The sequence below is a fragment of the Poecile atricapillus genome, chromosome 17 (assembly GCF_030490865.1).
Source record: "Poecile atricapillus isolate bPoeAtr1 chromosome 17, bPoeAtr1.hap1, whole genome shotgun sequence".
NCBI classification, from domain to species: domain Eukaryota; kingdom Metazoa; phylum Chordata; class Aves; order Passeriformes; family Paridae; genus Poecile; species Poecile atricapillus.
Genome location: NC_081265.1, coordinates 3652048 through 3669917, shown reverse-complemented (window position 1 = coordinate 3669917; position 17870 = coordinate 3652048). Strand labels below are relative to the sequence as shown.

General features: G+C 40.1%; 1 protein-coding gene across 11 annotated transcripts in view; it reads right to left on the bottom strand.

The window, feature by feature from the left end:
* PECAM1 (platelet and endothelial cell adhesion molecule 1) overlaps positions 1 to 17870 on the bottom strand; it is a 141326-nt gene that overhangs the window by 5431 nt on the left and 118025 nt on the right. For 3 of the 11 annotated variants that reach the window (XM_058852714.1, XM_058852705.1, XM_058852709.1), the window contains 4 exons: positions 14155 to 14211; positions 7316 to 7338; positions 885 to 2627; positions 390 to 542 (listed from right to left, as the gene is read on the bottom strand). In XM_058852714.1, coding sequence (XP_058708697.1) covers positions 2595 to 2627; positions 7316 to 7338; positions 14155 to 14211 — 113 coding nt within the window. In that variant the 3' untranslated portion in view covers positions 390 to 542; positions 885 to 2594. The remainder of the gene's footprint in view (positions 1 to 389; positions 543 to 884; positions 2628 to 7315; positions 7339 to 14154; positions 14212 to 17870) is intronic. The other 8 variants (XM_058852706.1, XM_058852710.1, XM_058852707.1 and 5 more) reach the window with 5 other exon arrangements.

The following is a 17870-nucleotide window of genomic DNA, read 5'->3' as shown; positions in this document are numbered from 1 at the left end:
ATGGAAAAGGAAAGTAACCGTGGAGAGGAGGAGAGGACTTGATTCAGACATTTCTGTGTCACCTCTAAAGCCTCTGCTCTGCAATAGGAAAAACATTCTGAAGTTACCCCCACCTGGGGCTGGGTAAGGTTCCTCCCGAAGAAGCGGAGTGGAAGCTGGATGTGGAGGAACTCCTCGGGCAGGGAATGGAACAAGGGACCTGGGCATGTGCCATCTTTTTACTCTGCTCAAAAAGTAAATATTTACCAACACACCTCATTTTCTATTTGCTGAGCTCAACTTGGTGACAACACAGAAATCTCTTTTTTGTTGTTGTTGTTGTTGTTTTCAATAATGTGTTCAGTTCCAATCTGAGCTTTGATTTGTTTGGTAACAGATTCAAGACTTACTTCCCAAATATTTCCAATGGGATCATGAGGCTTGTTTGGCACATGCTCATATCAGGACTCCTTGTGTAGTTGTTTGCTCATGGGCCCATTTACCTTCTCTTCACTGGTGATGTCTGCTAATTATTGTCCCATACTCTGAAATACTTTTGTTATCTGCAAGACAAAACAGAAGAGCTCAAAGCAGTGCACTCTGAGAAATAGACAGTTCACACATTTCAGCAGGATAAACAACTTGTATTAGATAACTAAATCCAAAATAATTTAGGATCATTCCAGGCAAGAGACAAGCTGAAAGCAAGCAGAAAATTCTCCCACTGATGTTCCATCATGCCCAGATGATATTCTGAAGCTTTCCAAACCCCAGTGTTTTCCAAAGCTTTGCCAAAGACTGGGAAGGGTTTGTGGAAGAACTTTTACTTTTGTAATTTAGTAAAAGACTTGTGTGAATACAAGCACTTCCCCCACTCAGTTCTTAGAGTAATTTAGTGTATTTACCTGCTGTTAAATGGGTTCCTGACTCCAGATATAAGAACCTGGAATCTGTGGCAGAGAGGGCATCTTCCAAATGCCAATCCATACGATAGATCTGTGGCTCATCATGAATAAAAAACTTCACAGGCATTCAATTGCAATTGAATGTGCAAGATCCAGTCCAAAGTTCAATTCAGAGTTTTCTTTATTAAAATACCTTTTCACATTTCTTATACTAACGCATTTGCATGGACACTCATGGGATGCTGAAAGAACATTTGTCAACAGAAGAGAGCTATGAAGTCAGTTGTGATAGGCTCATGATACAAACACAGGGAAAAATAAAATGCACAATGTGCACAAACTTACACAGGGAACAACAAATTAGAGATATTAATCAGTATTTTTTTCAGCTTGAAATTTTAAACATTTGGAATGGAGGATATAAAACCCTTTTGTGTTTCTTGCTGGTTTTGCACCTTTGATGCAACGCTTAAAGCAGTAACTATATAAATATATACAAACCCATGGCCTCTTTTTCACTATTTTGTAATTAAAATGAGAACCTTCTTACCTGTGACTCAGATGTTGCAGGAATTTAATTTGAAGTAAGAAAAAAAGAGCAACTGCAATGTCAAAACACAGCTGGTTAAGGGGTTGGGGACAGTATTTTTGTTCTCTTGATTTGTGTTCTTTTTTTAAACTAATGCAGCCAACAAAAACATGGGCTGCAGGATTAGACCTGTGTCCAAACTAGATCTGTGTTAGTGGTTTATCATTCTATAGAGAAAAAGGATGGGTATGGAATTCCATACTGGAGAAACTGGGCACAAGTACAACTTCAGATCTTTCCCTAAAATCAAAGGAATAAGGATTGTACATAACAGCATTTTCAGGTACAAACTTGCAGACCTGGGTGTGTTATATCCACTCAATGAAGACTTATCATAGAATCAGCCAAAATAACTGTGATGGACAATCATTTCTTGAAGAACTATCACATCAAATTTACCAACAAGCATCAGAACTTTTAAAGGGGAAAAAAAATTTAGCTAAGAATAAAGACTGTGCCTCTGATAGAAGCACTTGGTGAAGCTGAATCTCTGACAGTTATTCAAGTTTTTAGGGAGCCTGGAGCTCACTCTTCCCTCAGGCCCTCCCTGCAGTGTCACATCCCCGTGAGCTATAACTGAGCTGGCTCCAAGCCTGGTAGCAGTCCAGCTGCTGCAGCACAGGGAGCTCAGCACAAGCTGCAAGATCATGTCAAGGTACATGCCTGGCTGGCCAGGCTGTGCTGAGCTCTGTTCTGCCACAGTGGTGGCACTGATAACCAGCTTTGTGAGTTTAAAGCAAGCTTAGATATTTCAATGTCCTACTGTTATCACAGTAGTTGCTGCATTGTAGAAATGTACTTCCTCAGCTGTAGCTCCCCCTTTGTTTCCATTGAGCATGATGAATTGGAGGCAAAAAAGGCACAATTGCATTAGCAGGAGAAATTACAGATGAGAACCTGGGTCAGTGGTTTCTAGAGCCACTTTCCTATGAGAATTTTATTCCTAATTTTTTTCCATTAAATGCTTTGGGAACATCTCTATTGTTCCTCCTAAGGAAATAAACTTTGAAAAGACGAGTCTGGCAAACTCATAAATAACTGCTGCAAAGCCTTTGAAATACTTTCAACATCTTCCATCTTGGCTTGTTTTCTTCTCCCAGCTGATCTTTGAGGTGACTCTTCTAGGTAGCATCAGGATGCCCATATATTCTCTGCTGGCAAAAAGAGCAAAAGAGAAAAAAAAAAAGGTGTGAGTATAACTGCACCTCTACCTTCTGTCCTGCAACATAATCCTTTAGAACCCTCCACAGTGAGCTAATAAATACTGTTCTCTGGGGAGATGTTGGTATTATCTTCATAAGAGAATAAAAGAAATAAGACAGTGGGAGATTTAGAGTAACAATTACAAGCTAGACGCCAAAACTCTTAATCACCAACATCTGTGAGTGCTTGTTGATAAAAGTTGGATTTTTAAGGGAACTGCTGGCACTTAACACACCTGGAAGTCAGATCCCTTATTTATTAGGAGATATTTAGCTGTCACAGTCAGACCCCATGATCAGTCCCAGGAGAATGAAAACCTTTTCCTAAGGGCTGGTATCTCACAGGGAGCAATGCAGCATCCGGCTGCTGGACACTGTGTTCCTGCAAGAACTGTGCCAGGGGTTATCTGCAGCACCCAGCAGGGGCAGAATCCTGGCACTGGCAAGCACAAAGGGCAGACAGAGTCATCCTCTACACCAGCCAATGGGAATGGGCACAGAGAGGCCCAACTTCATTGTTTTTACATTATATGACAGAAATAATTCTGCCCACTGGGGATTCACAACTGTCAAGTCTTTCCTGACATTGGCTGCCAAAGTAAGTCTCCCTCCAAGAAGTTTCTGCTCAGGGTACATGGTGGCCTCTAACCTAACAGTTCAGTCTGTCAGCACTGAGGCGCCTAATTCCTTTTGTGGACTTACCCCCAAAGGATTCGCCCCATGAGTCAGAGGAATTCCTGGTTTATAATTCAGTGTTTATTTCAGAGTATCACCTTGTTTTCCATATCCTGACTGCCTGAAATCCCCCCCCAATTTTAACTGGACACATCCTTCATCTTCCTTTCCTGTCTGAAACTATTTGCCATGTTACTGTGCACAATTAAACACAGGTCCCCTTCGGAGTTGGCAATGAGAATTCCTTTAACACTGAGAAAATACTTTTGGGATCACTTGAGTAAGAAGAGAAAGTAGCTAAATAACACCTAGAAATTCCTCCAGAGAGATGTAAACTGTACAGGTTTCTGTCTCAGAGGGCACATGGTTGGACAAATAGGCAGCTAAAAGTACACAATGTCTTCATGTACTGCCAGTCCTCCTGAACCCCTAGGACAGAACCAAACAAACAAATACACAAATATGTCTAGGAGGTAGAAGGAGAGGAGGAGATATGAAGTCAGAACGTACTGCTGAGGTAAATTTGACACAATACCAATTAGTGTTTGGCGAAGTGGCTATCTCATTGTCAAGATATTTCCTTCAATATGTTTTCAGAAACTGGGACCATTAAATAACTTAGAAAGATTGCCAGCTCTGATTTCAGGAAGGAAACCTCCTCCCAGTTCCTCTTTAAGTAATTCATTTCTTTTGCAAATACTTCCTATGGATTGCCTTTAAGATACAAATTTCTGAAACAGAGGAGATGGAGGGAAGCAATCCCTGACATAAAACTTCAAGTTCCTTTCTAAATGACCTAAAAATCCAAGACATTCAGGTTCAAGGTACTCTGGACTGCAAATCAGTCACAAAGTGTACTGCAACTGAGCCTTCATATAGTTCAAGTAATTCAAACTTTGACTGATTATTTTTCTAATCCACCACCTTTCTTGACATAATACACTTTCAATGCACCTGTGTCAGTACACAGTGTTTACTAGAAACCTTAACTCAGTTTTGTGATGGCCTCTTAGTGAAGAAGAAGCCAAGTTCCTAAATTTCCCTGCTGGATTATATTTATTTTGACAGAAACTATGTAGGAGCAAATGCACAAAAGCAGGAGTAGCAACCATTAAAATGATTGCTACATCTTCCTTCTCCACAGTGCAGTTTTCTGTTCTGCCTGTGACATCTGGAAGTGCAATGCAGAATTGAATGTTAACAGACTTTGTCTGAGCAATGGAATGCATATTATTGGAATTTAGGGAGTTAAAAGGACTTCGGGATCTGATGAGTCTCCACCACCATTACTGAAATAAAAAGGCTGCATATCCTCCCTGAAAACAGAGCCCTTAGCAAAATACTGCTCTCTGCAGTGGTCCTTTGTCTCACACTTCTGGAACATCTATTACTTCCTAAACAGAGTCAAATTCTACAAGTTTTTTGACAGGCCAGCTAAGTGATCCACCTGGTATTCCCTGGGATTCAGATGCCAGCTGACCAGCCAGGCTCCTGGTCCCCTTCCACTCACAAATAAGGGAGCAGGAGATCAAACACAACTTCACCTCTGAGCCAAATGCTTAATTTTGCTATCAAGAAGGAGAACAGCTGGAGAGGAAGTTTAAGCCACTTGATCACTTTATAAGGAGCATTTTCCTTTTCACGAGTGGGATCAACACCTCCTCATTTGGACCAAACCTCTGAGATACATCACAGTTATTAAGCACGTGTGAAAATGAGCTACTGAAAAAAAAAAAAAGAAAAAACAGTTGCAAGGAAATAATGATAAAAAGCACCTTAGTTGCTCCCTGACTCTTCTGTGCTCATCTGTGTGGCTTTTAAAGTGTTGAGAGGCAAATAGAGGGAATGGAAAATCTATAAAGAAACTCATCTGTCCAGTCCAATTTTAGGTCACTTATTTGGAGAGTTCAAAAGAGGGATGGTGCTGCTTTTTGTCACAGGATTTATAGGGAAGGGAAGTGGGAATTTAAGAAGCAGAAGACAAGGCTTTTGTCTTTTGCTCAAGTACCAATAACCAAAGAAAGGCAACAGTTACCATGTTAATACATGAACAGTCTTCTAAGGAGGGGACAGTGTCTCAGACATGCACTGAATAAGGCAATTTCTAGGAAAATCAAGGAAGATGTGCAAGTGTTATAAAACTGACTTTGCTCTGGGGTGTTTCTGAAAATGAGATTAGTTTTACAGAATAAGTACTTTTATTATCCTCCTACTGCTAGAGAGTAATAAAAGAAACACAAAGAAAACACTGCCCTCAGCTGACCCTTTTCTTCCTTGAATCTGACGTTACTTCATAGATTGTCTGGTTTGTCTATTAAAGCAAGCTTTAATAGCCCAATTAATTATGAAAGCGGTTCACACAGGGTGGTCAGTTTATTTTCACTGACTTTTTATTATACTTCTGTGGAGAGATATTTTATTCAATTTTTGACCATTGGAAAAGAATAAAACACCTTCAGGTCCATTAGAAATTATGAAGGCTGTGAAAAAAAGAAGACAAAACCTCATCCCTGAGCTTATGCCTCATGTCTGTCACAGCCACGCTTGACCATTTTTTCATTTGTGTTGGACAGGGACAAACTTTCTTCTGCATGACTCTCCAAGGAATGCCTGGTATAACCCAGGGGAGGGTTCAGCTCAACGTATTTTTAGAAAACTGAGAGCAAAGAATAAAAACAAACCTTTAAACTAAGAGAGACAATGACACTATAAACCCTCCTGGCCTGCGTTAATATGAGTCTGTTTATTGTAACACAATCTGTGACCTTTAGTGCACTGCCAGTGTCTGTAAATAATACAATGGGCTGCCTGTGTATCCCATGGGGATGGGAGTGCTGATGGAGCCTTTCAAAACTCAAATGGATGCCATAAGCTGACGTAGACTGTGCTATTGTGATTCTTATTTATGAGTCTCTCCTTTTTTTCTTTTTAAGTACAAGCTCCAAAGTCACAAAGTGGGTGGCAGAAAAAACAACCGTCTGCATAGTCTGAGTTGGATTTGATAGCGTACCTAACATTCATAAAAGTACTCTTGAAATGTGAGTTCTGAGTTCTCTCCTGAGAGCAGAGTAACACATTCATTCAACATATTTCTTCTATTTTAAAAAATTCCATTTCTTGTCACTGGATTCTTAGCACTATCAAGCTGTTCACCACCTACAGAACCTTCACAAAACTCCACATTTTTTAGTTGAGATCCTCCATATATGGATGGAATAATGGCATTATTCCCACTTCTTGGTTAGAACAGCATAGCTGTAACCCAGCTATGACCCAGCTTTGTACTCTGCAATAAGAACTATTTGCCTTCAAACTTTCTTACAAGGTCTCAGTTTACTGCCAGCCCTTGGAGTCATCCCACCTGCTCTACAACTGGATGAAAGCAAACCCAGGAGGAAACAGCCACAGACAGTGAATAGAAGGGACATCTGCAAGTTGGGCTGATCACCATCCCTGCTTGGTTCAGCTGCTCACCTTAGGAAGGAGCTCACCTCTCTCAGCACTCCAATCACAGGGTGTGTGTGAACAGACACATCCCAAGCACATTCACTGGCACTGCACAGCATGGGGACTGGCAGATGGGACTGGAACAGCAGCTCTGTCCCCAGTGATGCATTGACCAGGAGAGCAGTTTTCAAATCTCCTGTGCCTCACCTCGTGCCATCCTGCCAGCGTTTGTGGCACAGACCCAAAGCTGTGCAGGTGCTCGACACAAACTCCTGGAAGATCTGTGCACCAGCTCCACCAAACTCCAGCCCCTGCCACAGACTCCTAAAATTGACCATTCTATAAACAGAGGACTGAAAGCCTGATTTGTAAAAATAAATACAAAGGGATTGCCCCATATCTGTCCTGCAAAGGTCCTGAGCAACAAATAAACCACATCAATACTTGAACATCATCTCACCAGATGCAGTCATCTCAACCCATGCCACTATATTTAATTGCTTGCATAAAATACTTACAGAATTCCTGTTTTCCATAGAATCTGCAAAATAAAATACAATGTATAAATTATGAAGTGGCACCTTGCAGAGTGACCAGTTTTATGTTCCAGAAAATACAGGTGTAGGTACTTCAACCTTTTTGTTCACTTTGCAATGATGTAAAATTCCTACCTACATCTAAGGTTAAAGCCCTGGGCTTTAAGGAGTATCCAAGTTCTAGTTTAATCCAAGTACAGGGGTGAGACATTTCAAAGCCCTTCATTGAACAGGACCTGTTTGGCAGCTTTCCTCATCATGTGCTAGAGCAGAAGTCTCTCCTGAGGGCACAATCTGTTATTGGGCAAGAGAGTCTTCCTTTTAGAGGCAAGTTCTCATCAGCATTTTACTTCCTAATCCAATTCCTTGCCAGGAAAAGAATGTATTGCAGAAATCCAGTAGAAGATACAGTTTTCAGGGCAAAAATAACATCTTGCAAAGACACCTGACATTTTATTAATAAAAAAAAGCTTGTTCCCAATGAAAAACCTGAGGGCCAGCAAGGGTCAGTGGACCTTAAGATTCGATCATAGGCTTTTTACCAAAAAAGTGGATTTAGCTATTCAGAAATTCACAGAATATGCTCAAATACCAAAACATAAATATTTATTTTCCCTTTCAAAGTAACTCCAGTTTTAGGAGAGGACTTCAAGTCTTGTTACAAGTATTCATCTGTATGTTCTGTTGAGATATTTCACATATAACAAAAGTAAGTGCTGAATCTTGAAGGGCATTTTCTTGGAAAGTGTATCAGATTTATCGGAGAGAGACTGTGTGAAGGGAATTCATACAATGTTCAAAACAAAGGGGTTGAACTGAGCCTCTGAGTTAATCTTCCCAGTATTTTTTATATAAATGGGGGTTAGTTTCTGAATCTATGTTTTTTCTAATTATATATTTTTAAATAGCAAATTTCAAAATCAGTCTTCCATAGGCAGAACACTTACGTAAATGTTGAAAAGTCCCCTGAAATCACTAAACAAAGGACATTATGCAGAGTAGTACTACCATTATTAGACCCTAATAAAAATCTTTTAGAAACTCCCTTGTCAGTCAGCAGAAGTAACAAAGAAACTGAACACAGGTGAAGGTCTCTGGCACAGTACATTCGGAGTTTTCTACCCAGAAATTCCAGGCTAAGCAAAGGACTAAAAACTGAGATGACTACAGCACCTTACAGCAGTGCATGAACTCAATTTCAGTATAAAATTCATCTCAGTGTTTGGCAAGATTGATACACATATGTTTAGACATTAGGAAACAAAATAAGGAGTTATATGGAACACACTCAAAAGCATTTTTGTGTCCTGGAAGCCAACAGAATTGAACAAAACCACTGCTGACCCAGTGATACATCAAAGCTTGGCTTTAAGTGGACAAAACCATACATAAAGTTTACGAAGTGAGGCATTAACAAGCTGTCGTTTAGTCTCTGTCACAATGTATTGTTCTCACAGGAAGGAGGAAATGAGAAATTTTGTATAAATTCCAGACTTCAAACAACGGGATGTTGGCTACCCAAAGCTTGGAGGTCACAGTGACAGCAATCCCGCCTCCTTGTTACCTGTCACCCACATCCAGAGCACCAGGGCTCTCTGAGTGTCACAGCTCTGCCAGGAAATGTCACACTCTGTGTCCAGGGAAGTGCTGCTGGAAGCCTGGGTGATTTCTACCAGGTACTACTCAAGGCAGCCAGCAGGTAGCCACTAATAAAGGCACAGTGACACAGTGCTCTTGCTGATTTTTTACTATGTCAAACTTTTCACAATCTTTTTATTTCATATTTGTTTAAAAAAAAATTGAAAAAAAAAAGAGGTGGTTTTAATTTTTTACTAGTTTTAGTGTAGAACTGAGAGATTTTTCGTAACACCAGGTTTTCCCTTACTGCCAAAAATGGGGAATTGTGAAATGCTGGATTCTAGACACTCAGAAACATTGGTCAAGCTTCTATAGAAGCTCCATGTTTTGTGAAAGGAATCAGAGCTGAAGGTCTGATACTGGTGATTTCTAAAATATTCCCAAGTCTAAAAAAGGTAGGTGGTTTTATGGACTTCTGATAGATCTAAACTCTTGCTAGTACTTCTAGTTGAAGGGATTTTAAATTCAAAGAACGTATTTTTACAAAGGAGTACATATAGCAGGAATTTAAGACACTGTCACCCCCACCTGCTCTACTATTTCTTGTTGCTATGTTCTTGTTATGGAGAGGAGAACATGTGCCTAAACAGCTGCAATTGTCAATCCACCTCCAAGTCACCTCCAGCCCTGGTGAAAGCCAAGATGTCAGACTGTGAACCAAAGGTGCTGAGCTGCAGACACACACAACGTTCTGCCAAGGCCTTTACTGGAGCAGTAGCTTCCATCAGGGGATCTTGGCAGGCAGCTTGGGAACAGCTCTGACACGGGGCATGCATGTAATCCAGCTCTGCACTGGAGGTTCAAGCAAGGTCAGAAGCTCCCTGTATATTTGTGCCTTACTGAAACCATCTGGCTTTGCCTGATTTTTGGCCGAAGATACTGTAAGCATTTGGCTCCAGAATCAACGTCTCACAGGTCCAGGACTTAGTCTAGAAACCTAAAGATCCAAAAAGGTTTTATCCTGGAGAGAGGACAAGTTATTTGCATGGGTTTGGACTGCCTGCAACTATCATATGCTCATAATACCTGACTTCTGAACAACAAAATGAATCCCCAGACCCTGTGAGTTCTTTCTGTGCTGGAAAAGGATGCAGTGGGAAATTCTGGCTAAGATGAAGGTGTTAAGCCTGAGGCTCAGTAGCAGGAAAGTATTTGAGCAGATTTCCTGATTGCTAGAGCTGATTTCAAATAGATTTGTTCCAAACCTCTGAATGCAATGGGGATTTCTCATGCCTCTTTCCACTGGGATATATTTATTTTTCCATAGTACATTGTTGGTTGCTGTAGGACTCTTAGAATTTCCTGTCTCAGTGCTGCAATTGCTTCCAAGTGACCAATTCATTTTTCCAGACTTAGCAGCATAAAGGCTGGCTCTGCATTTTATTTGCTGGATTTCCACTTTCCTAATAAGAAATTGGGAATTGTTATCTTAAAATAAGCCAAAATGAGCTCAGTCCAGTGCATACAAGATCAGCACAAAGCCTATCACTGGTTTCTGTGAGCTTTGGGTTTGACACACAGCAAAGACAGAGTTCACTGAAGGAGCAAGAATGTACCAATAACATCATCTTCCACAGGAAGTGTCCTGGAAAAACGTGAGGAAATCTGTGAGCTGGAGTTGGCTCTAATTCTTCTCAGCAACACGAACAGGACTGTGCTACCCCAAGAATTGGGATCAATGTTGAGGGAAGGGCTGGAACTGAGATAAAGAACAAGCATGGAGATGCTTGGGCTTCCTTCCCCTACTGCCTCTTGGGAAGATGAAAGGTGTGATGGAAATAAATCATGCCTGAAAGAGCCTCCACCCAGGCAGCTGAACTAGTGTGTGACACATCCTGACCCTCCCTGAGGAAGAGCTGCCAGCCTGGGCTGCTGGACTCCAGCACAGGCAAGGGAGGCAGCAGGGCCACAGCCATTTTATCATTCCTGGCTGTCGCTTGATTTAGACAATTGCCTGTTTTGCTTACATTTTGATATAATCCAAACTCACCTCTTTATGAACAAAAATCAGCAGCTTTGGGACTGGGCTGGATATTCCTGACTCACAGTATGCTTTGGCCTTTTCACAGAGCAGCCAGAGAAAGCAGGATTTTAAGGAAATTCTTTCATCCTGGTGAGCCTGAAGGACTTTTGCACAAAGGTGTTACTGATGTGAATGGCACTAACTGCAACCATTCCCCAAACTGCCATTTGGATGTAAGGTCTGATTTAAAGTTGAGGCTTGAAGCTTTTGGTATTTTATGTAAAATACTAAAGTAACAGCCCATTGCTCTAGAAAAGCTTCAAAACAATACCCGGGTGAATATCCTGAACACTAAATATGGTTCTGAATTAAACTAATCTTTCAAAAACAATGCAAGGACAACTTCTTATCTCACATTTGCTTGCAGAGACAAAGCGAGCAGAATCCTCCTTAAACTCTCATTACAGCAGAGGAAATCCAGCATCCAACCAACCAGAGACTGACATTATTTGACTTTCAATCAAAACACACCTGACTAGAATGGAATTTCACAAATTATCTGCTTTTCCCACTGCAGGTAGTTAACCACATGTAGGTCTTCTGGGATTTGAAACGTACATTTGACAGTTTGTTTCTGTCCATCTCTAATGTAAAACCAGCTCCTGAGTCCTGCCACTCAGAATGAGAAAACAGCACAGCAGGGAGGATGGGGACCCTTATCCACAGTGTGGTGGAGGCACTCAAATGGTAGAAGCAGGAGATAACATAACCAGCACCAGGAAAATAAAAAGGAATAATGACAGATGCTCAGTATACTGCCAACAGCTTGGGGCTTGGGAAAGCTCAGAGCATTACTGGCACTATGGATTAACGGGGCAGATTTTGGGTATGAACAAGCAACAGCTATAGAAGTCAAAATACAGAAGTTGGTTACTGCTATGGCATCTGCCTTACTGGGGACAGCAGTGAGAGTTGTCAGAAAAATGAAGAGGAAAAATGTTCTAGCTCAGTCACAAAGAATTGCATCAGATGTAACAACTATTGACTGTTCTTCAGCTTCCTCTCTAGTGCACATAATTTCTGGAATGCACAGACAACCCCATAAGACAAAATTGCTTATGAAGCACTCAATTCTAATTAAATCACAATAGTTACCGACCAACAAATAACAATAAAATGTTACATAGGTCTTAGGGGTCAAATCTGTCAAACTGTGTAGCTGACATCAATCCTAAACTCATGTGATTTCCATAAGCACACGTATGTCTGAATCACTGCCTTCCTGAAGTAGGTTGGACTCCTGGGCTTTTGCTCAAAAATATCAAAGAATAGAATGGTAAATCAACTGCACCCGCTAGTCACGTTCAACATCTTTCACAATTGGTATCATTTAATATATTAATATATATTAAGGTAGAGGAAATATTTCATAGGGATCCTCCACTTCATTTACACTTTGCCACCTCACAATCACACAGCCTATCAAAAATCCAGGGTAGTGTTACATGAACTGTAACGTAGCACTGCATCGCTGGGTGATGCACTGCTTATCTATTTGAAACACTTTTCCTGTGTATCAGTCAGGAAAAACAGACGTGATTGAAACAATAATCTGGTATTGTGTTTCCAAGAATAACTGAAACTGTAGAATGTTATACATAAAAGAGCAGGTGGACAGCAAGATTAAGGGGTGTTTGCAGATCCTCTGGTTAATTCACTTCAGTCTTTCAATCATATCCCATTTTCCTGCAATTCCCACCTTATTTTAAGTGCTCTTGGAATTTCAGCTCTGCTGCACCAACCTGGAGTTTACATCCTTCTGGTACATAACACATTCTGTTGTGCCAAAACCAGGGCTGGTGAGTGGTGTGACAGTCACCCTCCGGGCAGAGCAGGTGAGGGTTATACAGCAGCTTCTGCAGCTTTTTATAGGTCCAGTTCACAGTCATTGGAGAACATTTCAGAACATTTGTGGCCTTGGGGCTCAGCCCTAAAATAAACTGTGTATTTTCTCTTGGTGGTCCTGCATGAAGTGCTTGGCCATGCTCTTAAGCGTGAAAGATACTCTGATTTTCACTGCAAGGCTGTGAAAAATAAGTACAACACACAGGCACAGCACCAAGGATTCCAAAATTCCTTTGCCACTGCTGTCACTCTCTAAACACTTTGCCTTAAATGGATGACCTAATCTCTCTGTTTATTCAGCTGTAAAATGGAGATAAAAATTGCCATGTAAGTCCTAACAAGGGAAAATTAAGTAATGTTTTCTAAAGTACGTGGAGACCCTCACATAAATGATCCCCCAGAGACAGAATATTGTGTCAGAGGTGGGAAATGCCGTATAGAAAAAATAGAAAATTAAAGCACAAACAGCCAAAAATTAAAAATGCCACACAACAAAGCCTGAATGGGGACAAAACGTGAACAGTTTGCAGCCCTAATATTTACAAATCTAGACTTCCTTACACAAAGAGAGGAGAGGAAATCCTTCCCGATTTAGACTTTGACAAACTATGATGAAATAACATTCTTTTAACGTGCTGTCTCTGAACTCATTAGTGCCAGAGCATTTATAGACAGTAATTGCAAGCAAGCTGCTACTGCCCACACACAGGCCTGTGTTAGAGAAGCTGCTGAAATTATCATATTGCTTTAAAGGCTTTTAGAGTCTGTTGTTGGAGGCTTTATAGATATTTGCTGGAGTTACACCCAAAGCAAATGGAATATTTTATAGCATGTGACAAACATGCTCAATTAAGAGACAAATGTTTCTCTTGAACAGTTTGAGATAGCAGGACATAGAATCCTGATCCCTCACGGGGATCTAGATTCAGATCCAGATGTATGGCCCAAATGTTCAGCAGATCCAGCACAAATGGGCTGATGAAGTAGATGTTACAAATATTAACATCACTGATTGATATCTTTGGTTTCCGGCTTCTGGGAAGGTAACAAGGCTCTGTCTTTGGAGTTTTCCTCCCTAATTTGCCTTAAAATAGGACAGAAACCATGAATATGTCATGCAATTTATCAGCTTCTGTGATTTTGTAGCTGGATGTTGGTATCTTCCTATCCTATGTGACCTGCAGCTCTTGTTGATTATGGCACTTACCTTCTAAATATTCAGTCTAAATGTCTTATAAAATATTCAGTCACAAATTTATCCCTAACCTCTACACACATTTCCTTAAAGTGTTTAATTTTTCACTAGCTTACTTACCATTATTAGTTTTTCTGATTTCACTATAAACTGTTTCAGTCCCCTTCTGTTCAGGAGCTGGAAAATGTATTGGCATAGAATCAATTTCATTTCTTTTTCTTTTCTTTTTTTCTTTTCTTCTTTTTTTGTGTGTGGTTGGTTTTTTGTCTGCCTTATGAAAAGCTCCTTAAACAGAGCACACTTCTTTACTTTCAGAAGAAGCAGCTACATAAACAGCAATGAGCCTGTGGAGTCTGTGTGAAAAAGCGAATACAAGCCCCTCCCCAAACCCAGCCTTTAAAGGTCTTGAGAGAAGGATGTCACCTTCTGTACAAAAATGCCGATGAAAATCTGCTTTCCTTTTTAATTTGACTTCTTTCAGTTAAACTGAGTCTCCTAGAAAACCTCAGAATTCTAGCAGCGTCACCTCCAATTTCTGTGGACCTTCAACAAACTAAGAAGTTAAATTTTTCTAGTTAAATTAAAAAAAAAGGTAATTGTTGTTTCCTCTTTGCAAAAAGAAAAAAAAAAAAGGAAATAAATTCACATTTCTGGATACAGAATCCTGTGCTTTAGCTATTAGAAACCCCCAACATTTAAAGAATTCAGACATAATGATTTGCAGACTCAGAGTTAAGACTGTTACTGTTCTGCATTGCCCTGAAGAATCCAAGTGTCTCTGGCTCCACATTCTGATTTCCCAAAGTTAATTTCTTTTTTTTTTTTTTCTCTTCAGCCTCCTTTAAATGCTGTGAGCTAATACATCAGAATGGAGTTGCAAAACTTCTATTAATTTAAACAATAGCAGCTACTCTTCCCCAAGTGTCTAATCACAGCTTTCAAACTTGCAGCTTTGCCATGAACTTTTTGCAAAATAATTTGAAGATCTCAAGGCATATTTCAAATGCTTACCAACTACTGCTTAAATGATCTATTCAGTTTCCAACGAAGTAAGAATTAATCTTCCTGGAATTTTAATAAGAGGTAGCTCATTTTGTTTAGGACTGTTTTTTACCAGGTTCCAGTCCTAAATCTACTCCTATTGACTCTGTGCTAGGACTTGGTTTGAGGCATTTCCTTAGTTTGCTTTTTTTTTTTTTTTATCATACCCATTTCATTATATTGTGATATAATGCCACTGCCCATGTTATTTCCTTTGTCAATCTTCCAAAAGTCGTTTTAGCACTGAAAAAATGTGCCAGAAGAAATTACTTGGATGATTTGACATTTTGTTCCCACTAATTTTATAATGTTGCCACCCTGCAGATAACTAACCAGATATAAAACTAAAATAAAGAAAACATTCTTACTCAGTCCCGCTTAGCAGTTTCTGCCTTGTCACTTAGGAATATTTCTTGATCTGACTTTAGCCCCTGCTTTTGGTTTTGTTTAGATTCACAATGAAGGGTCTAAATCACTTTCCCATCTTTTGTCTCAACTAAGCTTTTGAAAAGACAAGCACTATATTTCTGTCAAGCATACAAACTTGGTAAGTATTGAATTTAATAATCCCAGAAAGAAGTATTCCAGAAAGGACCAGATAGCTCAGACATGACTTGAAGAACAGGGTAAAACAGTGTTTTCAAACGTTCGAATTTTTTACTGATAAAAACAAGATGTGCATCCTTCTACAATAATTTCAACTTGTTTTAAAGTGACATTCAATCAATCCCAATTCCCAGAAGTGACATAAAGGCAACTGTTACAGCTTAGATACTGCAGCATTTATTGCAGTAGCCTTTCACAGTACACAAAATATGATTCTCCCACTCCTGAGAATATTAGTATTGACATTGACAACAGTGGCAGGAGGAGCAAATGATTGGAAAGATAAATTAAATAAAGGTTAGGTGAGAGATCAAAGAAATCTGCAGTTCCTCAAAAGGCAGAATCAGACTGTGTGTAGCTGCTGGATGAGCAATGTGTACACAAAGAAAAGGTAAATGTGATTTGCTTTCTCTTCATTCAGAAAACAGGAGGAATCAAAAGAGGTATAAAATGGATTTGGAGCAAGATGATAATCTGAAAATTCTGTTCCCTAGGAAGGGCTGATCATACCCACAGACAGACACGAAGGAATATGATGACTGGAAACAAAAGCTTACAACAACACCAACATAGCAGAAGTATCAGTAGCAGACTGTGGCCAAATTCTCTCTCTGGGTGTACATGATTATTACAAGAGAATATTAAGGAACTTGGCTTTGCTTCTCTTTTCCCAAGAATAAATCTCATCCTGTTTTCATTGTGATAGGCAGTGTAGAGCTCAAGAAATAACCTGGTTTCATAGAACTCCTTCTATTCAAGCAGCATCCTCAGGATGCTCTCAGAGAGGAACACATTAAATACTTTCTGTGCAGTTTCCATTTCCATAACCAAAGCACTCCACTGTGTCCTGAGGCAACAAAGGAAATCAATCAGGGAACTGCTCATATCTGTATACTCCAGCACAATTCCGTCTTACAGAATCTATCAGTGCTCTGTGTGCCATGCATAGGTCTGTAGCATGAGGCAGCACTCAATTAAAATAATCTGATCTCATTTACACACCATAGTAAACATTATTCTGTGGTTTAATGGGGTTCTGTCTACAGAGCATACATACTATCTTATTACTTAATGTGATATACACTAATAGTGTTATATATCAAGAATGGATGAAAATGCTATTTTTACAGATGTTGATATTTAATTTAATAGGGCTTTTAATTTAAATAATGCACTATCATATTTTACTATTTTAGACCATTGTACAATGGTGTGCACACTACCACTGTAGAACTGTAGTGCACACTCAGAAACAGTCGGAAAAATTATTTCTGTTCTGAAGAAGAATACAACAACTCTGGTCCTTCAGTGCAGAATTTAGCAGAGGTGGGTAAATCGCCTGCTTAAAACACAGGGAAGACTCTGTGATGAATGATATCAGGAAGTGAAAACAGAAAGGACAGGAGGATTGGCTGTTCCGGGAGGGCTTGGCTGCTAAGCTTGAAGAGTGAGCACCCTTGCTCAAACATCTGTGCTACCAGCTAAACAATCATGTCTTTGGTCTCTTAAATAAGTGACTAGTCCTTCCTACCAGGAAAAAGGAAATTTATCCATTCCTTCCTCAGTCTGCTTCTCATTCAGCTGAAGCAAAGAAGCAAGAGCAGAGCATAAACTTCTCTCGCAGGGTTTATTCACTCTCAGCTACTTGGAGCTTTTTAGAAATTTCTGAAAGGTTTAACAGCTTTCAACACAAGGCCATAATGGCATCAGAGTTCTCCAGATAACACAGAATGATTGAAGTGGACATTTGGGTGGTGAATAAATTTCCATGGATATTTCTCCTTCTCCTTCACACTCTGAGGTCTGGTTACTGCAGGGAGGAGGACAAAGTTATCTGGGCATCAATATCCTCATTTCTCTGTTTAAGGTACTACAAAATCCAGGATGGCCCCCAGGCCTCTCCAGACTAAGAGACTAAATCAACACTGGTCTCTCTTCTCTATCAAAAGTGAATTACAGTTTTGACCCTTCAACCAGTTACTTTACAAAGGAGGAAATTCCACTGGTTTCTGTTCTCTCCATTGTCTTACCCTGTGGCAACCTCAAGTGGCTCTCCATGAATTTGGTCTCTTTAACATGGATATTTCACAGCAGGCTGCCTTCTGCTTAGAGCCACAGCTCCAGCTGGGAGCCTTGCTCCACACAGTCCTCCTGTAAATGATCCCAGGGGAAGAACAGCAAGAAGAGCA